This window comes from Panthera tigris, chromosome F2 (genome assembly GCF_018350195.1).
Source record: "Panthera tigris isolate Pti1 chromosome F2, P.tigris_Pti1_mat1.1, whole genome shotgun sequence".
Lineage (NCBI taxonomy): Eukaryota > Metazoa > Chordata > Mammalia > Carnivora > Felidae > Panthera > Panthera tigris.
The window spans coordinates 23,217,423-23,237,778 of record NC_056676.1 but is presented as its reverse complement, the minus strand read 5'-3'; the positions used below and the strand labels follow the sequence as shown (position 1 = coordinate 23,237,778).

At 42.7% G+C, this 20,356-nt stretch overlaps 1 protein-coding gene across 9 annotated transcripts in view; it reads left to right on the top strand.

Moving 5' to 3' along the window:
* Positions 1 to 15,506, top strand: part of STAU2 (staufen double-stranded RNA binding protein 2) — a 309,135-nt gene extending 293,629 nt beyond the window's left edge. For all 9 annotated transcript variants that reach the window (XM_007080358.3, XM_042973269.1, XM_042973267.1 and 6 more), the window contains 2 exons: positions 12,948 to 13,036; positions 14,169 to 15,506. In XM_007080358.3, the coding sequence (XP_007080420.1) occupies positions 12,948 to 13,036; positions 14,169 to 14,262 (183 nt within the window). In that variant the 3' untranslated portion in view covers positions 14,263 to 15,506. The remainder of the gene's footprint in view (positions 1 to 12,947; positions 13,037 to 14,168) is intronic.
* The last annotated feature ends 4,850 nt before the right edge of the window (positions 15,507 to 20,356 follow it).

Here is a 20,356-nt window from a genome sequence, read left to right as displayed (position 1 = left end):
GACAACACCCTCCTCTCACAGTTTGCCCCACTGAAAAAGTCCTCCTCACCCTACATCTCACCCCAAGTGTTGCCTCTGTGTGACTTCCGGTGTTCCCTGGGGAGAACCTGAGTGCCCTTTCTCAGTTTGACTTCAGCTGTACATTCTTTCTTACAGCGATTATCTTGGTAGATTGGTGTTGGCCTCATGCCTTTCTCCCTGCTGCAAGACCCAGCGCAGAAGGCAGGGACTGTGCATGTTGCTCTTGGTTTTCCTGGTACCTTGTGTGGAGCCTGGTTCTCCATAAATATTTGTTGAGTGAATGATGGTACCCAGTTGTGAATCAGATAGGCCAGGCCCCTTCCTCTAGTAGATCACAGACTGTGACAAGTGTTATGAGGAAAATGAACAAGGTTATGTGATTTGCTGGGGGTGGGGGGGACACCCTAGACGGGGTGTTCACTCCCTCTGCCCCAACTCAACCGGAGCTGAGACCTGAAGGCTGACAAGCGGCCAGTCATGAGAAGGGGTGGCCAGAAGGACCTGCCAGCCTGAATCCGCGAGGTGGGAAAGAGCTTATCCCTGTTGAGGAACAAAAAGGAGGTTAGGACAGAGCATTCGGGGTGAAAAGGAGAGTGATGCATGGGTCCCTAAGGGTGGGGGCCGGTCCTCACAGGGTTTAGGTGATGACTGGCTTGACACTGGTGTGCCGCTTGCTTGGAGTGGGGCGAGAGCTCCTTCAGTCCTGCCTGACGTGGCCAGCAGACGGCCAGCGGCATCAACAAGACACCCGGCACAGCTGGCCCCACTTCTTCCCAAGCCCCAGCCTTCTCTTTCCCGGACATTCTCCTTCTCAGGCCCAACACCAGCTGGTCTCAGGAGAGTACGGTATCAGACCTTCACACCCCCGTGTGACTCGCAGTGCCCCGCTAAAGGAATGGTGGCTTAAAACAGCACCTACGTATCATCTCACAGGCTGTAGTCGGAAGTCAGACACCATCTCACCGGGCTCAAATCAAGGTGTCAGTGGTGCTGTGTTCCTTTCTGGAGACTCTGGGGGGAATCCGTGCCCTTGCCTTTTCTAGCTTCTGTAAGCTTCCTACATTCTTTGCTTCGTGGTCCCATCATTGGCATTCAAAGCTAGTAAGGCACATCCCTCTGAGGCTTCTGGCACCGTCATGTGACCGTCTCTGACCAGAGCTGGGAGAGGACCCCTGAGGTTAAAGACTTGCGTTTGGATTGGCCGTGAATCCCCCCTCCGCAGGTCCCGTCGGGAATTGGATCCTGGACATCTTTGCCATTATTCTGCCTTCCACAGGACTCCTAGCTCTTAAAAGAACAGTCAGATACAACGTGTGGACTGTTGGGATGTAGATTCAAAAACCAACATTAAAAGACATCTTTGAGGCCATCAGGAAAAGTTTAACATGACCCAGGTATTTAGATGATAAAAAGGATTTGTTCTTAGTTTTGTTAGGTGTGATCGTGGCATGTGTCTTTATCTGATACCTGATTTGGAATCCTACAGGAAGACATGAAGATACATGAAACAAGATTGGAAAAGTACTGATAATTCTTTTTTTTTTTTAATTTTTTTAATGTTTGTTTTTGAGAGAGAAAGAGAGAGACAGAACACAAGGGGAGGGGTAGAGAGAGGGACACAATTGCAAGCAACCTCCAAGCTCTGAGCTGTCAGCACAGAGCTTGACGTGGGCCTCGAACTTGTGAACCGTGAGATGATGACCTGAGCCAAAGTCAGACACTTAACTGACTGAGCCATGCTGGTGCCCCAAAATACTAATAATTCTTGATCTGAGTGATAGGTGGTGGGGCGGGGGGGGCAGGGGCGTTCAGTATACACTATCCTTTGTACTTTTTTGGATGTTTGGAACTTTTATTTTAAAAAGTAAATATATATACTTTTATTTTAAATATATATTATATATTATATTATATATATATTAATATTTATATATTATATAAATAAAATATATAAAAATATATATAAAAATATAAAATATATATATTAAAAAGTAAATATATATACTTTTATTTTTAAAAGTATATATATATATGTATGATCAGATATCAGTAAGAGGCTAAGGAGATCCATTTGGGATGGAGGTAAAGATCTATTCTGGCCCCCTCTCTGCTGCAATTTGACCACTAGGATGGCCACCAAATGCCCCAAGAAAAGAAATCAGGCTTCTGCATGCCTCACTCATTGAGGGAATCAGCAAGGCCTGCGAACTTGGACTCTATTTCAGTACAACCAAAAGTTCAAAACTAAACAAAACTTTATAGGTTATATTGTTTGACCATCATTCCCTGTTGTTCCCAGCTACCCCCTACAGCCATGCAATCTAAGAACCCATTAAATGCAATAAAAACTATGAAATAACTATACATTTTTTTTCAATCATATGCTCAAACCTAACTGGAATTTCTGAATAGGCAGAGCAGTGTGTGTCCATATTCAGTAACAATGCTTCTCCTTCTCTTCGTAGTAGGATGTCAAAGAACCAAGAAATCCCAAAGAGACCTTTAGGACAGTAGGGAGAAGGGCTGCCAAGGCAGAATTCAGGCACCATTGCCCTGCAGAATCAGGCTTGCCTTGGGTGGGAGAGGCTCACCTCTGTTCCTGTTTCAGGATGTGCCACCCCATTGTTGGGTCCTCCCAGGTAGGGTTTCCCAGGCACTTTCTTTGTAGCCCTCACATTAGCCCAGGGAAGGGGGAAGCACTGGTTACAGACATCAAAGATGACAGAAGCCAAACCCAAATGGTTGACATTTCAAAAAGTCAGTAACTATCATCTGTATTCCTTGGAGGTAGATTGTGGACAGAACCTTCTCTTACATGGATAGAGATGACCCAGCTCTACTTTCCCGGGACCATTTATCCTAAAGCATATTGGCTGCAGAGCCCGCATGAGGGTGAGGATGGGAGGGGTGTGTGAAAGAAGGAGAGAGAGCCTCATAGGAGAGAAGCTTTGGAAGATGCCCTGAAGTAAGGAAAAGCCAGCTAGAACAAGATGCTCACTTACAGAATAGAGAGAAGACAAAGCACAAATGTGTCTGTGAGTACTTATCTGTCTTAGGGGGCTCCAGATGGAAGCTGGTGGATAACCAACCAAGCAATATTCCTTGAGGATCTTCTGTAAATACATTGTGCTAGTTTCAAACAGGAAAATGGCTCTTCCAACCAAGGGCTGACCGACTACGTGAGAGACAGGACATAAACACGTTGAAGACAGCCCACAGTTCAGGGAAGCAAATGGCAAGGGCTGTCAGAAGTTCATGGGTAGGAGACAGGCTGGGAGTCAGAGAAGTCCACCCTAGGAAAATGAAAGACTGCAGGAGCAAAGGTGTAGAGGTAAAAAAAAAAACTCAGATGTCTCCATCAGACAGGAGGCAGACCAGACAGACCAGGGTGGAAGATCCATGTGGGCAGGGCTTCTGCAATGTTGGTGTCTCTCAGGCCAACTGGCTGGGGAGCTCTTGATAACACTGACACCCGCCAGGTGTTCCTGAGGCTGGTGACCAGTCTGTTGGCTCAGACATCACACTCTGGGAAACACACTGTAATGAAATTGCAGTAAATGAGGTTATAGAGTAGAATGGGGCCAGCTGATGCATGGCCTTGAATGCCAGGCCAAGGATACAGAATGTTATTTGGTGGCTGGAAGTTAGTAGTGGCTTTTGATTAAGGGGAAGGCATAATGATAGGGTTCTCTTAGGAAGAAAGATGGGTAAGCAATGTGCTAGAAAAAAGATAGAAATGTGTAAAAAACTGGACATAAATAACATGGAGATATAAAGTATAAAGTATTTTATGTATAAAGTATAAAGTATAAAGCATTTTATAAAGAATAAAGTATAAAGAATTTTATGACTGGATGTCAGTCTCAGCAGAGAAAATTGTGTAATAAAAGCTTTCATTCATGGTCCAGACGTTAACCTCTCAAACAATCCAATGCTGTAAGTGTTGTAGTCTCCAATTTACAGATGATGAAAAAGAAGCTCAGAGAGATAAAGTAACTTGCATAGACACAACTTGTCTACAGTAGGGCTGGAATTTTAGTCTAGGGCTGACGGGCTCCAAATGCCATGCTCTCCTCCCTTCCTTGTGCAGATGACAGGTAGAGTGTATTAGCTGTCTCTTGCTGCAATGACAAATTACTAGACTTAGTGGCTTAACCACACAAATGCACTATCTTAAGGGGCACCTGGGTGGCTCAGTTGGTCAAGCATCCAACTTCGGCTCAAGTCATGATCTCATGGTTCATGAGTTCAAGCCCCACATTGGGCTCTCTGTCATCAGCAAGGAAGCCTGCTTTGGATCCTCTGTCCCCTTCTCTCTGTGCCCCTCCCCTGCTCATGCTCTCTCTCTCTCTCTTTCTCTTTCTCTCATCTTTCTCAAAAAATAAATAAACTTGGGGCACCTGGGTGGCTCAGTTGGTTAAGTAACCAACTCTTGATTTCGGCTCAGTCATGATTTCACGGTTTCATGAGTTCAAGCCCCATATCAGGCTCTGTGCAGGCAGTGTGGAGCCTGCTTGGGATTTTCTCTCTCCCTCTCTCTCTCTCTCTACCCCTTCCCCACTCACACTGTACCTGTCTCTCTCAAAATAAATAAATAAATAACTTTAAAAAAAGAAAAAATTTTAATATATAAGTAATAAAACAAATGATTATCTTAGAGTTCTGTAGATTCTCTATAGAGAACCCCTGGGCTAAAATCCAGGTATCAGCAGTTCTTTTTTTTCTTTTCTTTTCTTTTTTTTTTTTTTGGCTTGAGGTGCAAATTGGTCTTCTTGGCTTTTCCAGCTTCTGGAGCCCACCTCCATTTCTTGGCTTGTGTCTTCCTTTCTCTGTCTTCAAAACTAACAACATTACTCTGACCATTTTCCCCAACCCTGTCTTTCTCTCTCACCAAATTCGGGAAAGATTCTCTGATATTAAGGACTCATGTGATTAGATTGGACCCACTTGGATAATCCAAGATAATCTCCACATCTCAATGTTTATACCTCAGTCTTATCTGCAAAATCACTTTTGCCTTATGAGGTAACATATGCACATCCTGGAGATCAGGACATAGACACTTTGGTGGGGGGGGGGGGCGCATTATCCTGCCAAGCACAGAGTGATGCTGCTGCCATTCTTGGACACTTGGTTTTGTGCCCAACAGCATGTTTGGGTAGCACACCATTACAAAGGGGATTTTTTGTTGAATCAACAGTAATGAAATAAAGGACAACACAGGAATTTTTAAAGGAATGGTGTTGGTAGAACAGAAACAGTATGGTTGGAGTAAGAGCTGGCAGCATGGATGCCACTGCTAAAATTTGTTCTAAACACACTCCAAACATTCCTCTGCATCGTTAATCCCACTTAAATTTGACTCTGTCATTGTCAAGATGAGCAGCTACATGGATTACCCGATGTAGGAGCCTGACCACAGAATATAGATGATGCCTAAGTCTGTAGTTTCAGTGCCAAAGTTTGTACTAATTCCCCAAATTCTAGAGTCAAATTCCTATTCTCTGCTTTAGTAGTCTGTCTAAAATATGCATGCCTTCAGACCACTGCCGGACTTCTTTTTATTTTATTTTATTTTATTTTATTTTATTTTATTTTATATTTTATTTTATTTTTTGATGATGAGTAGCCATTACCTTAGCAGGCTGACATCCCTTTGTTCCAACAGTAAGCCATTTATAAAGTATGAGTTTTACGGAAATTATATGAACCAATAGGTTTATGTGAGCATAAATGGAAAGTGCAGGCTATATGAAATTGTTAGAATCGGGGCAGCAAATGGTTTAGTTAAAGCTCAATATAATCCTTTATCATTTTATTTTTAAAGTCCTATCACTGATTCATCTGAAATGTGATAGACTGAGGATCTTATCGTAATGTGACAAAATTTAGAAATACAATTTTCTCTTTTGGGTTTCTTTTATTTTATAGAAAGAGTTGGCATTTTGTTATAGACCTTTCAAAGCAAGAAAATGATAACTCAGGAACATTAAAATTCACGTTCTTTGGGCAATAAGCCCTAAGCTTACTGAAGAACCTGCTGGTTTGCAGTCACTGAAATGATTTAATAGGGAGCCAGTCTCAAAGATTGTTGAGACAAGAAGTTAGGAGAGTCCTCAACTACAAGTGAGGGCGGTTGCTGTTGAAGCCTATCGTTTTCTCATTTAAGAAGCCTGATTTAGTGAGCTGCACATATGATCACAGTGTGCATTCTGAAATGAATCTAGCAGTGAGAGTGGCTCCCAGGAAGAGTTCCACATGAACAAGCGCCTCAGGGGGAAAAGGCAAACAAAACAAACCTTGGGCACTTGCTTAAAAATGAAGGCCACATTCGGGCATGTGTGGTTGCCATTGATTTTAATGGGAACATCCTGTCTGTTTCTGGGATTCAGAACATAAAACCGGTGGGAAAAGTGTGAAATGGGGAAAAAAAGAAATAAAAGTATCCATTGGGCATTGTGTTTAAAGATGAGAAGAACTGTGTGTCATAAAGGGATGAGTTAAAATTCACATTTTGCCAGTGAAGACCATTGTTGTGTCTCAAAAAATTCTTTAATACTGTTGCGTTTGATTCCTGAAAAAGGAAGCAGGAGGAATAGGCACTGGTTTCAACACAATTTGCTAATTTCTGATTGACAAGAGGAAAGTTAGAAATTGCAGAAATGGCTGGGAAGACTCACCTCCATTCTGCAGACACACACACACACACACACACACACACACACAAAAGCGCATGCATGCGTGCAAACCAAGACCAACAAACAGGCATGGAAAGTATCTTACTGGCATCTTGTTTCTGGTATTGCTATAACTACGCACAAAACAAGTGATACATGAAATGGTAGCGACATCTGTTCAAGAACCTGTGGGGCTTTCCTCACAAAACAGTTGTAAAATCTTTTGGGGACAAAAATATTTCTACGTATCTGTGTAGATGCTTTCTTTTAAGGGAAACACACACACACACGCACACACACACACACACGAACAAGTGTTGAGCTGAAAAGACAAGAATAAGAAAAAGAAATGTCATCCATGTCTTAAAATGCTTCTTTAATTTTTCTCCTTTCAAACCAAGCTACGTGAATTGCCTCGAAGGTACCAATTTTTTTCTTTTTTCTTTTTCTTTTCTTTCCTCTTAGAATCTCAAAACATGTAAATTGTCATAAAGCTAAAGTTTAAGATTCCCCTTGGTCAGAACGTAGTAACACACACTTGAATGCTGAGTGAGTTTGTTTTTATTTGGTAGGAAACATTTTCTGACCTTGGAAATGAAATTGTTCAGTTGTCTGTTTGTTTATGGTGAAGCTGTATGGAGGGTTCTGGGTACTTGTGTTCTGGGTACTTTGAAATTCTCAAATCCACAGTGTATGGGAAGTTATACAACTTGGGTTTAATCATCGTTCAGGATGTTCCTCATTAAGGAACCCAGATTTACCTCCTTCCCACGACTCCCCAACATTAGTTTACATTTATCACACAGCAAACTGTCCAGGCTGAGGGGGTGAACTGCAGACAGTAGGAGCTGAGCCTCTCGTTATCTATTTACCCTCTCAGTAGTAGACAATGTAGAACTTGTGCCTTGAGCAGGCTGCAAACGTCTCTCCAAATGAGTTATTCGACTTTTCCCTCACTCCAGTGTCCTTTAATATCAGGTAGCATTTTTATAATATAGTCTTAATTGTTTTAAATAACTGGCCTCTAGCAAGTACAATTTATTCAGTTGGAATGGTTGAAACATGGAGATTTTGTTGATTTTACCATCTTCTGGACAGATTTGGATGTGCAAAGTAACATGTCTTGGTGGACCATTAAATGTTAGCATTTGTTGGCAAAGCCATTCCATTATACATTGTTCTTTGAAATGACTGATGATTGAGTCTTGCTAAATGTAATGTGGCTATTTTGGACATTGCTGCATTATCCTATTTTTGTAGCCACTTTGCTGTGGAAAGTGAAGCACACCCATCTCACAGATGGAATTTTTTAATCTGCAAAGTATCCTTTCTGGGAAAGTGGTGGTTGATGAACTGGGGGTAGGGTGGCAGCTCCCCAGCTGAGCTCATGACAAGTGAGAGATGAGGCAGCCAGGGCCGGTGTTCCATTCATACCTGTGGGCGGATGCACCTGGTGGGCAGCCCCTGCCCATCTCTGCTTTCCTAAAAGTACTTAGCTTATCACTCTCTATAAATCACAGCCAAGCCCTCCGTCCTTTCCCTGTCCGTTCATCTTCCCAATCCCAGCATCCCAGCCCCTCCCCTTGCTGCAGCATCCTGCATGCCACAGTCCCAGGCAAACCGTGCAGCTTGATTTTCCCTCTGGCCAGCAACCCCTGGCGGGCGAGGAATGAACTCTTCTCAGAACAACAGAGGGGAGATGAATAAATGATCAAGACTTGGTACCCTTAGAATGTTGAGAAATGGAGAATTGAATCACCTTGTTTGGGAGCCGTTGGGTAATTCAAGTGACAAAATAAGTACCGTAGCAATTCAATTTTAGCCCAATCTACACTTGTTACAGAAGCACTGAACAGAGCCTCAGAAGTCAACCCACAAGATAATAAATCCCTTGTCTAGAAAATGGAGATAATTGTATGAGCTTACCTCCAGTAATTATTGTGGGGGAATAATTAATAGAATGAGGATGGAGGAGGGAATAAGAGTGATCTGGAAATGATAATATTGAAAAAAGTCATGCTGAAATTGGCTTAGGTGTGAAGGAAATAAAGTGATCTGGTCAAGAATGTGCACTGGGTTCAAATCCATGCTCTGCCACTTACTAGCTGTGTGACCTTTGAATAGGTTACTGAATTCCTCATGGGTAGGACCTACCTGCAGGGCTGTGGGAACACCTGAGGCCACTCAGGTAAATGGCCTGGTTTCATGACTATGGCAGGGTGATGCTCATCAAATGGTAGCTATTACTGTTTACAGAGAAGATAAATCATCTTCATTGTCTTTTATAAATTAGCAAGAAGTCCTCTCCTATTTATAAGCAATTGTATTCAGGATTATCAATAAGATGTGGGTTGAAATTATCTCATCAGATAAATAAGGGAATATTGTTTGGAAGCCTTTAAGCATACCTTTGGAGGGAAGCAGCCACACAAGAATTCTGAAAATCCGTTCATGGCATTGAGTGAAAGAGCACGCCGCCCTTCCAGCCTGCAGGACATTCTTTGTGTGACGACAGGCATTTTGAAAGTGCACAGAGACCTGCCCGACATGTTGATAAAATCATCCAGGAGATTTTGCAAGAGCCAAAACACTGAACCTGCTCTCTGAGACCTGGCCTGCATCTCATATGTTGGATAGAAGAGAGCAGGTGTCACGGGGTCCTGGACTTGGTGTAGCAAGACATTTGGTTCTTGGTATTCAGGCAACAAGTATTCCAATGACAACTAGTAAAATGGGCTGCAATTAGCCTATAAATGACTTTTTAAAGTTGTTTTTTAAATTTTTAAAAGTCATTTTTGGTTGTCATTTTGGGACCAGGGAGCCCTGGGGTTCTCTTGTGTCTCATTCAGCAATATGACATTGCTGATTTAAATTTACAGGCACTAAAGAGCTTTCCACAATAGTTCATGTGGGAAGCAATTGATAAAAATTGGCATTCCTGACAATAATCCACATACTAATGGATCAGAAAAAAAGAATAGTTATTTAACTTTTTTTTTTATTTTAAAAAAGGTGCTCCTGAGGGGCTCAGTCACTTAAGCGCCTGGCTCTTGATTTTGGCTCAGGTCATGATCTTGCAGTTTATGAGATTGAGCCCCGCATTGGGCTCTGCACTGACAGTGCGGAAGCCCCTTCAGATTTTCTCTCACCCTCTCCCTCTGCCCCTCCCTGCTCGTATGCCCATGCACCCTCTCTCTCCCTCTCTCAAAAACAGACATTTAAAAAAAAGAATAGGTGTTCATTTGTTCAAAATTGTTGAATATACAAAGACCTGTAAGTTCGTTAGTGCTCCCCCCCACTCCGCCCCACCAATGTAGTCGGGCTATCTGGAAAGATCAGGCATGGACTGCTCTTTAGAGCTTTGCAGTGAGTGGGCCTCATGCCTCACCCAGTACATGCATATGTAAGGCAGGACTCCAGAGCTCAGGTTCATGTAACAAGCCCATGAGAATGTGCACACCCACAGGACTTTTCCCAGGGTAGTCACCTGGGAAGGCTGTCCAGCACAGCCCAGCATTGCAGGACTTAGAAGGACCTCAGAGATTACCCAAGTGATTTTAAATGAGAGCCAAATCCCTCTGCAGGTTTCTTTTGGGGGAGGGGAATTGTCCAAATCTGGGTCTTTTGAGGCTCAATTTAATTTTTGAAAGCAACCAAACTTCACTCAAAGCCAGATCTAGTGAATAAGGTAAATGGTCAGGATGGACAAATGAAAACTAAGGTGGGGCCATAAAATGACAAAACTGGTTGGCTCTAATGACCCACAAAGTGGTTCTGAGAGATTAATTCCAAAAGCACCTAAAGAAACATCAGCTCCTCAGATTACTACTGTGGTCACAACCTCTCTGAGGGAGGTGAAAAAGCTCATGTCAGATCTAAAAATATTCATGCTTTTTGGCCCAGAAATTCAATTTCTAGGAATCTATCATAAGGAAGTTATTGAGATGGTATGCAAAAATTTAACTATTTGAAATCTGGATGCAGTGTTAATAATCACTTAAATTTGGGAGTGTCCTAAATGTCCAACAGTAGGGATTGGCTGAATATAGAAGGACCTCTAAAGTCAATATACTGAGCAGTCACGCAAAATAATGCTACTGAAGTGTTTTTATTGATATGGAAAACTGCTCACATTCAATGAAAAGAGCAGGTTATAAAATGGTGTGAAGATATGATCCAGGTGAAAATTTGTACATATGGGGAAGGGATAGAAAAGTAAAGGGAAAGACATTAGACCAAGTAGTAAATGGTGGATGGGCCTGTGAATATTTTCACACTGTTTTTGCTTGTACCTCTTATGATTTTCCTATAATGAAAATTATTTTTATAATAAAAATATAATAAAAAGAAACATCACAGAAAGGAAAAGGAGGTTCTACTGTCCTTAAGGAGGCATTATGATGGACCTATTTTAGTTTGTTAGAGTTCTCATAGCAAAATGCCACAAACTGAGTGGTTTAATAAACAGAAATATATCTTGTCACAGTTCTGGAGGCTGGGAGTCCAGAGTCAAGGTGCTGGCAGTTTTGGTTCCCTCTGAGGGTGTGAGGGAGAATATGTTCCAAGGCCTCTCCATAGCATCTGGCAGTTTGCTGGCAATTGGTGACGTCCCTTGGCTTCTGTTCTATCACTTCAATCTCTGCCTTCCTCTCCACAGGCTGTTCTCCCCGTGTGTGTGTGTGTGTGTGTGTGTGTGTGTGTGTGTGTCTACATCCTAAGTTCCCCTTATTATAAGGACATTAGACATATTGGCTCTGGGCCCATTCTATTCCAGTAGGACTTCATCTTACTTAGATCTGCAATGTCCCTGTTTTCAAATACAGCCACATCTGAGGTATTGGGGGTTAGGACTTCAACATATAGATTTGGGGAGTAGTGGGGGGGACACAATTCAACCAGCAATAGTACCGCAATGAAATAGCCACACTGCTTCTACCCAACTGAAAGTACTGCTTACCTGCCATGTCAGCCTGTGCCAGCTGCTATACACATAGTACGAGCGTGGGCCAAGACCAGGAGTTTGGGGGGGGGGGGGGGACACCGACATCCCTGCTCAATTTTCCTGGAAACCTAAAACTACTCTTAAAAAAATTAAGTCTATTAATTTAAAAAGGAACACCAAAAAATATGTTACAAATAATGAAATTTGCAAGGGATCACACAGTCAGCTACCCAAAAGGGGCCTTTGGCAGATAAAAGTTTGGGAAACTGCAAGAGTTAGCCCTTTTTCAAAGGTAGTTGAGAGGATACAGATGACCAAAGTGTGACCCAGTGGGATCTCCAGGATTCAAACAACGCTGGCTGGCCGCTCACACCTATCTCAGACTCAACAAAGCCCTTCTAATGGAGCTTTAAGGGGGTGGGGGATGGGGGAGGGGAAGGAGAACCAAATTCTTATTCAAAGAAATAACAATTTGGAACGTGCACAAGAGTGTCAACAAGTTATGTAGATCTTATCAGCATCGCATTTTTGGTGCCTCCCAGCTATCCAGCGAGGCTCAGCCAGCCTGTCAACACCCTTCAGCATCCCACGCAAGACGGGCATATCAACACCTCGGGAGGCTCTGCTATGGCCAGGCCTGCCTCCCCGGGGCCCCAAAGAGTGCACGTTTTCTCTCTCCTCACAGAATACCATCGTACCATCCCCTTTGTATGCATGAGTGTCTTGGGCCGATTTCTCTGCTCACATCCTGTGATTTGGTTGGGGATAGCTATAAAATGGAACAATACCTTTATGCTAACTTTGGAAAGAGTACCTAACTTGGGAAAATCTGATGTTGCATTGTCTGAAGGAAGGGAATGTGTAGTTTCAGTAATGTGAGGAGAAAATGTTATTATAGTCAAAATATAATACATTATATTTATATATGTATTTATATATATGTGTATATATATATTTATATGTCAAACTATAATAGGCTTATACTAGGTGCTTCTACATTTGCAGATAAAAACTTTGTGATTTTACAAAATTATGGATGGGGGCTAAGGCATGAAACTTTGGAGATTCTCCTCCCCACCTCCTCCCACTTCGCCACAGAAATAAGGCCCTCGTAGCATACAATTGCTTCGTGATAATACAGCCTTTCAAATGTAATTTTGCTAAATGATGCAAAAAAAGCATTTATTTAGACCAGTGAAAATGATAGTCTTTACTATACATCTCAGCTTTCTTTTACAATTACCTGTTTATTAATATTAAAGTCAATGAATGGATCTCCTTGTTTGTGTGTTTGTTTTCATTTTTAGGCAGCTTTAAGTGCCTTGAAACAATTTTCTGAACAAGGACTGGACCCAATGGAAGGGGCAATGAATATTGAAAAAGGTTCTCTTGAAAAGTGAGTAAATCTCCTGCTATATTCTTACATTTCTAATTTTGCAATTGTACAAAAAAAATAAGATATAGATAACAATAAGGTAAAAAAAAAAACCCTCAAGACAATAATATCTATATCTTATAAAATTATTCATGTTACAGTTAAATGTAAATAAATGAGAAACGATATATATATGGTCATTTTCATTTCCTCTAGTACATATGTGAAAGTTTTAATCTACTAATTGATCATTTTTTTCTCCATTTCAATGCCTTTGTTGTAAATATTTATGTGAGTTTTATTGACTATAGAGACTTGCACAACTTTTAAAATACTGTTTTTACTTCATACTGTTGAGGTTTCTTCTGTCTAAACCTTTTCTGACATACAAACTTGCGCTCACACTCCTGCTAAGTTGTGGGCGCAAGAGAGAGAAAAGAAAAAGAAGTCCAGAAGAGGTATCCCCTCCCCTTGACCGCATTTTGTTTTCCACGTTGTTCTAGAAACACAAGCACCTGTTGCCACAAAAGTGTGGCTCCCAAGGACTGCAAAGGCAAGAACGTAGCTGTAGCAAGAATTTCTGAAATCGAGTGCATAGTTCTTTTTTATGATATCGAATGTCAGGTCTCACCTGAGCGACTGAATTTTAGGTCTCTCCAGAGGCCCAATTTATACTAAAGAAATTGAAAGCAATTGCATTTACATAGAGGAATCCGAATTCTTTCCAAGCCCTAAAAATCGCAGGTGAGATTTCAAAACGCCCATAGGAGATAACGTTTTTTTAGAATGAAAACAAACCGATAACCCAGGAAGTGAAAAACAGATACATTGATCCTCCGGTTAAATAAGCATAGCCCCAAAACAGCATTTGGTCATTAATATGTAAGAGGTGAGAGCGTGAGAAGAAAGCATTTGGTAAACAGACGCGGTATTTTCTGTTGTCTATAGATTGGCAACCATTTATAAGCTAATTTAATCAAAACCATTTCCACATGATCTCATCAGTAGACTATCTGAACATAAATATTGTTGTTTCACTTTAAAATGTCACTTTTGTGGTGACCTTTGAATCCTGTGTGCCATCTGCTAATAAACATGTCTGAAGACGTGCAACCCTGGACCTTCAGCTCTTGTTAATGTATTAATCTTCCAGACAAGCCCAGCATCTGGGAGAGAAAGCGGACAATAACCAGACACACCCGGGCTCCATCGCTCAGGACTGCAAGAAATCAAAGTCGGTCATCTAGCAGCTCCCAGAACCACGGCTGCCACCACATCCTTATAAACCTGTCAGCACGCATGAGGGTGTCTGTGTTCAAGGAAATGAATGACTAATACCATTATTTGAGTCTTATGTGAAGACAACACTATTCTAACACAAGAGATAATATACATAGTACTGTTTATTCAACTGGGGAAAAATAAAACTTTGAGCATTTCCCTCGGAACTTGAGATCAGATCATAACTCACTTGCCCGGAGGCAGGAGAAATCTGATCCTGCTACTGGAGCTTGAAATAACAATTAATGAAAAGTGTTAGAAACAGAGGTAAAAATTTTAAATGATTAATAGAGAAATTGGGTTTGGTTCCGTTGTTATGATTGTTTTGTCGTGGAGCTTGTGTTCAGTTATATTCTCTCTCTCTCTCTCTCTCTCTCTCTCTCTCTCTCTTGTTTTAAATAATGCTTGACGATTCAAAGATTAACCAATGATGTGCTGTGGAATGTGATGGTCGTTGTCTTCATATAGAGTCACACCGTTTCTCTTTTTATGCGGATATTTATAATCTTCATCCTGTATCAATACGAATGACTTTGAGGTGCACGCCTCAAAGATGTATGCAAACAAACAAGGTTTAAATCAGGTCAGATATTTTATTTACCATATGAAATCGTGTTAGGAACAACTAGTTTCAATATACTCCAGGAATTAAAAAACAAAAACAAGAAAAAAAACAGTTGTGGGTTTTGAGCTCCATAATACTATTAGCCACTAAGGAGGCGTCTTGCCTCCACTGACCATTTCTCCAGATTCCACGTTCTGTTGTGGAAGTCGCACCCACCCTCATCCGTGTGTCATAGCCACTCACTGTTTGCCTCGAGAGCGTTTTTAATAACTGCCTCTGGACTTGGGACAGTGAGTAGGATCAAAATAAATAATGTACATGGCGGGGAAGGGAAAGCCTGTCGGAGGAGCCGTAAGAGTCTTGCCAGCTTGTAGCCAGCCACGCTCTGGACCAGCATGTTGGAATCCAGCGTGTACCGAATGCAGTAAAAAAATTGGTCGGTTTCTGTGTGAAGTGTTGTCATTGTTGTTCTTTCATTCCCTGGCTCTCATCTCTTAAACATCACCTCGGTGAGACCCATCCCAAAGGCCGCCACCCAGCCCAGTCATCCTGCGCCACGGTGGCTTTAGAGGGTGTCCCGGCTCCTGCGCCACCAGCTGTATCTGTGAAACTGCAGAGCGGCCTCCTGGGTGACGAGGAGCTGGGTTCCTGACCAGCCAACGTCATCTCATTGTTCAGCCTTTCTCCTTATTGATTCACAGACGTTGTGCAATGAGAAAACACTATATGGCCTAACTGCTCGACCCAACGTGACAATAGGAATATGATTATGTAAGATTTCATAAGCAAAACCACCACAAATCATGATCTGGCTGACTCACACGCGACTGGAGGATAAACAAACAGCAACATAAGGAAATAACTCGAAGGTTGTTTTTAATGATTCCCATGTGGGGAAGTCCGCCAGTGTTGGGAGGGCCGGTGCCCTCGGAGGAAATAGGTTTCGTTACATAAAGCTGGGTCCTGGTGGAGATCAGCGCATTTGTAAAGTTGGGGTTCACAAGGTAAGCCAAGCTGAACGATACGTCCTGCTGCCTCGCGCCAGGGTGCGGAGAGCCCTGAATCATTGCCTTCGAAGGGGACAGGCTGTTTCTTCTGCTCTGCCTTTTACCACCTGAGGCTTAGGCCCTCAGCCGGGTGGGGAACAGGCCCGTACGCAGCACCACTTCGGGCAGGGGCTTTAAAGTGGATCTTCAGTTTACCAAACACAATAAACACGGGCTACCTCCTGCAGCCCACGGTCAGAACAACACCAAGGCCGTCAGGGCTGTAGGGGAGTGATGAGCCCAGGGAACAAACGAGCTAATCAGTTCTCACAACCCAAATATCTGAAACATTTAACTCTTGAGCTCTCTGACGTGAGCCATCCTCATGGCTGAGGTATCCCTGACACAGCAGAGCCGTGGTGGTGGGCGCGGGAGAGGTACGTTCGCAGAGGACCTCAAGTTTAGTGGGGGGATATTTATTTCAAAATTCCATCCCACCTACCTGCCTGAAGAGCCCAGGAAAGCCTCCAGATGTTTGGCCCAGAACCGCAGCCCTGCCTGGGGGGAACCCTTTGGGTTTTCTTTGGGTTAGATTAGCAATGCAAATGTTGGGTGGCCGGCAGCCTGCAGGAACCCGCTAGGATGCTCCAAGCTCCTTCCAAAGCGCAGTGTTATAGATCATTGGAGGGGAAGCCATTAAGTAGATTTATTGAAAGAATGTTTCTTCGGCACAAGGAGATCTTTTTGATGAAAAATGGAACTCATTATTCTTTAAAGGACACAGATTGACTTATCTCCTTTATCAATTACAGTGTCTGCTTTCAGCTTTTCTCAATCAGCGATGGGCTTTGTAGTCACTTCCCAGCGCGGAGGCCAATGTGCTTTATGAAAAAGGTTTGTTTTTACATTTTAATTGGAAATATAATATTGCACTTTGGAACTCTGACCATCCCTTTCCAGCACAACTTGCCAAAGGTTGATGGTGAGACACCACCAATCAGGCTGTGACAAGGGTATTATTCCTCCCCTTCCTGGGGTGATGTATCTGGGTTCTTCTGGCATTCTTCTCCCCAGCAGACATTCTCTGTAGTGAGTTCTGTTGTTGCTGTTGATAGCTTCAACCAAATTCCTGCACCACAAAATAAAAATAGATGAATGAAAACCTTAATGTATTACACAGAGTTTTCAGAACTCCTAGTGACCTTGCAGATGTGGTCCAGACCGATTGGTTGGTGTTTATTCCCACTGCAGGTGAGTTATCACTGCAGCTACTTGGTGTGTTCTGTACCTTTTCATGTCCAAAGGCTACTTGTCATCATTGTGGCCAAGGATGATAGAAAACCTACCAGTTTTGGGCGTCTGGGTGACTCGACTTTGGATCAGGTCATGATCCCACAGTTGATGGGTTCGTGCCCAAGTCGGGCTCTCTGGTGTCAGTGTGGAACCTGCTTCGGATATTCTGTTCCCCTCTCTCTGTCCCTCCCCCACTTGTGCATGCTCTCTTTCTCTCTCTCTCTCTCAAAAAAGAATAAACATTTAAAAAATTTAAGAAAGAAAGAAAGAAAGAAAGAAAGAAAGAAAGAAAGAAAGAAAGAAAGAAAGAAAGAGAAAGGAGGAAAACCTAACAGTTTTGCACACAGAGCTAAGAAGTCATTAGTGGCAAAATCATATATGAATTTGTCTTCGAGTTTCCCCTAACTTACCCCACTGTGATACAGGTACGATAAATGTATAAATGTATAAATGATACATTGAATACATGCAAAAATGGATAAATGAATAAGGTACCAAAGGGATAGATAAGCCTGTTAAAGAAAGAAATTTTAAATCTCACTGCTTAACATGACACAGAGCTAGTCACTTGTGATAATATATGGCATTCCCATTGATAATATTATAGTACCTTCAGCCCCAGAGGGACTGTGGCATTTCTTTCCCTTTTTTAATATTTTTATTTTTTTAATGTTTATTTATTTTGAGAGAGAGAGAGCACGAGCCAGGGAGGAGCAGAGAGAGAGAGGGAGAGAGAGAATCCCAAGTAGGCCCCATGCCGCCAGTGCAGAGACTGATGCGGGGCTCCATCTGATGAACCACGAGATCGTGACCTGAGCCAAAATCAAGATTCTGATGCTTAACAGACTGAGCCACCCAGGTGCCCTGACTGTGGCATTTCTTAATCCAAAGCGTGGTGAGTCCACAAAACCCCTCATTTCAGAGGACTTTGGACCCATGGAGACCCACTATCCTGCCCCCCATCTTCCCATTTCTGCATTAATACCCCTTCCCTAAGCTAGCAGATTTAATTCCAATCCCCACTCCCAGATACATTCCTGCATTTCCATAATCACAGATACGTGTCTTATGAGGAGGGACCTTGTAATATATGGTTCAAAGCAAAGACTTTCCTAGATTCTGTCAAACCCACTGTCTGTTTCTGGCAGACAGCACCTGAGTTCAATCTCACCTTGCCAAGACTCATGTAAAAATTATCTCGGCCGGGGAAGCTCTCCTCTGTGCTCTAACCTCTTAACATAACTGAAAGCTCCTTTGGAGTCCCAGCGCGCTCTGATGTATGCTGGGAATGCAGAAAATAAATAAACAAATGAAACTCCTTCCCCCTAAAGGACCCACATTCTAGCTGGAGGGAAAGACTGACAAGGAAATGAGCACAGAGCGTGGAGCATTTTGTTCCCACAACCATCACACTGGAGCTAGTTGCTCACCTGCTTGTCCCCGACGGTCACTCACTCCTTCCCGTGCTCATCTCACATGCTTCGGGCAGCGTGCTGTATTCAGGTGACACTGTCAAAAAGCTATCGTCTGCTTTCACTCTAGTAGCGTACCTTATCTCACCTCCACCTCCCACGGCCACTGACAGCCCCACCCTCAGCCCCACCCCCAGCCTCAAATATGCATACACAGATGAAGAAGCTTTTTAAGTCCCCCTGTACTTAGGAGGCAGACCACCTGAATTGACTCCTCATCGTGTCTCCTGGCCTGGGAGGACTGCCCACTTTAAAATGTAAATATTTATTGAATAGAGGAATGACCCTAAAAACCCTGCCATGATGGATTTGCCAGTCTAACTGGATCAGCAGTACCCTGGATGCATGGACAGAGAAGTCTGGCCTATTAGATGGACTCTCCTGCCTGAGAGGAAACTTCTAGTTCCACTTCTGTTAATGTGTGGCCTCGTTGAAGTCATTTAACGTCTCCAAGTTTCAGCTTTTCATCCAAACCAATAGGGGTGAGAATATGCAAGAGTCTGTGGCCTATTTTTTTTAAGTTTATTTCTTTATTTTGTGAGAGACAGAGACAGCGCAAGTGGGGGAGGGGGAGGGTGAGAGAGAGGGTGAGAGAGAGAATCCCAAGCAGTCTGCACACTGCCAGTGCAGAGTCCGATGTGGGGCTCAAACCCAGAAAGCTGCAAGATCATGACCAGAGCCGAATCGAAGGGTCGGATGCTTAACCAACTGAGCCACACGGGTGCCTCTGGACAATTTTTTAAAGTGCACAAGTTGTGAAAGTAAATACAATCTTTCAATCAGAGTCAGTGGGTATTACAGAAAGAGCTGTGGCCTAGGAGTCAAGCATCTAGAGACCTGGTTCAGCCACAGATATGACCCTGGCAAGGGATTTAGACTTCCTGAGCCTCAGTTTCCACATCTATAAAATGATGTCCCCTAAGACATTACAGCTCTAAATTTATATTACTATTCATACCTCTATTACTAGTGGTATGCTTATATTCAAATTTGGTATCTAATGTGTGGATTTTTTATCAAACGTCTGTAAGCACAATACCACTCAATCAATTTGAATGAGTTGAATCAATCTGTTGCTTGTACATTATAGAAACCTACTCAAACCAGCAATGGGAAACTTGTTTTAAAGGTACAGGGGTGTTTCACAGAACCTAAGGGCAGGAATGCAGACACAAACTGGAGCCAGGAAGTAGAAACTGTGGGGAAACCAGGAAGTGCTCTTTGTCCCTGTCTCTCAATTCCCCTCCTCTCTCTGAATGTCTGAATCATCTCTCCTCACATTAGCTCCTGCTTCTCAAGTACACATATCAGAGAACATGGCTATCAATAGAACCCGAGTTTACAGCCATCTGACGAAACAATGAATCTCTCTTTTGATTTCATTCCTCAAATCATAGGAAGGAACCCATGACTGCACCACCTTGAACCAGGTGTTCACCTCTGGCCCACAATGTACAAATATGGCTGCCCTTCTTTACCCTTATGGAGCAGGGTAAGGTGGTCATCGGAGAAGAATCACTGTTTAGTGAGACAAACTAAGATATCTGCCTTGACTACTTCCCAGGGGGCAAGGCTCGTTATAATCATGTGCTAGTTCTGACTTTCAATGTAAACAATGAAGCTTAAGTAACTAACAGTCTCCCAAATGTCATAGATTGGTCTCAGGTTTGTGAAGGTTGTGCTGTTTTGTTTGGTTTTGTTTAATCCTTTCGTGTCTTCAGTTTCAAGGGTCTGATGAACCACA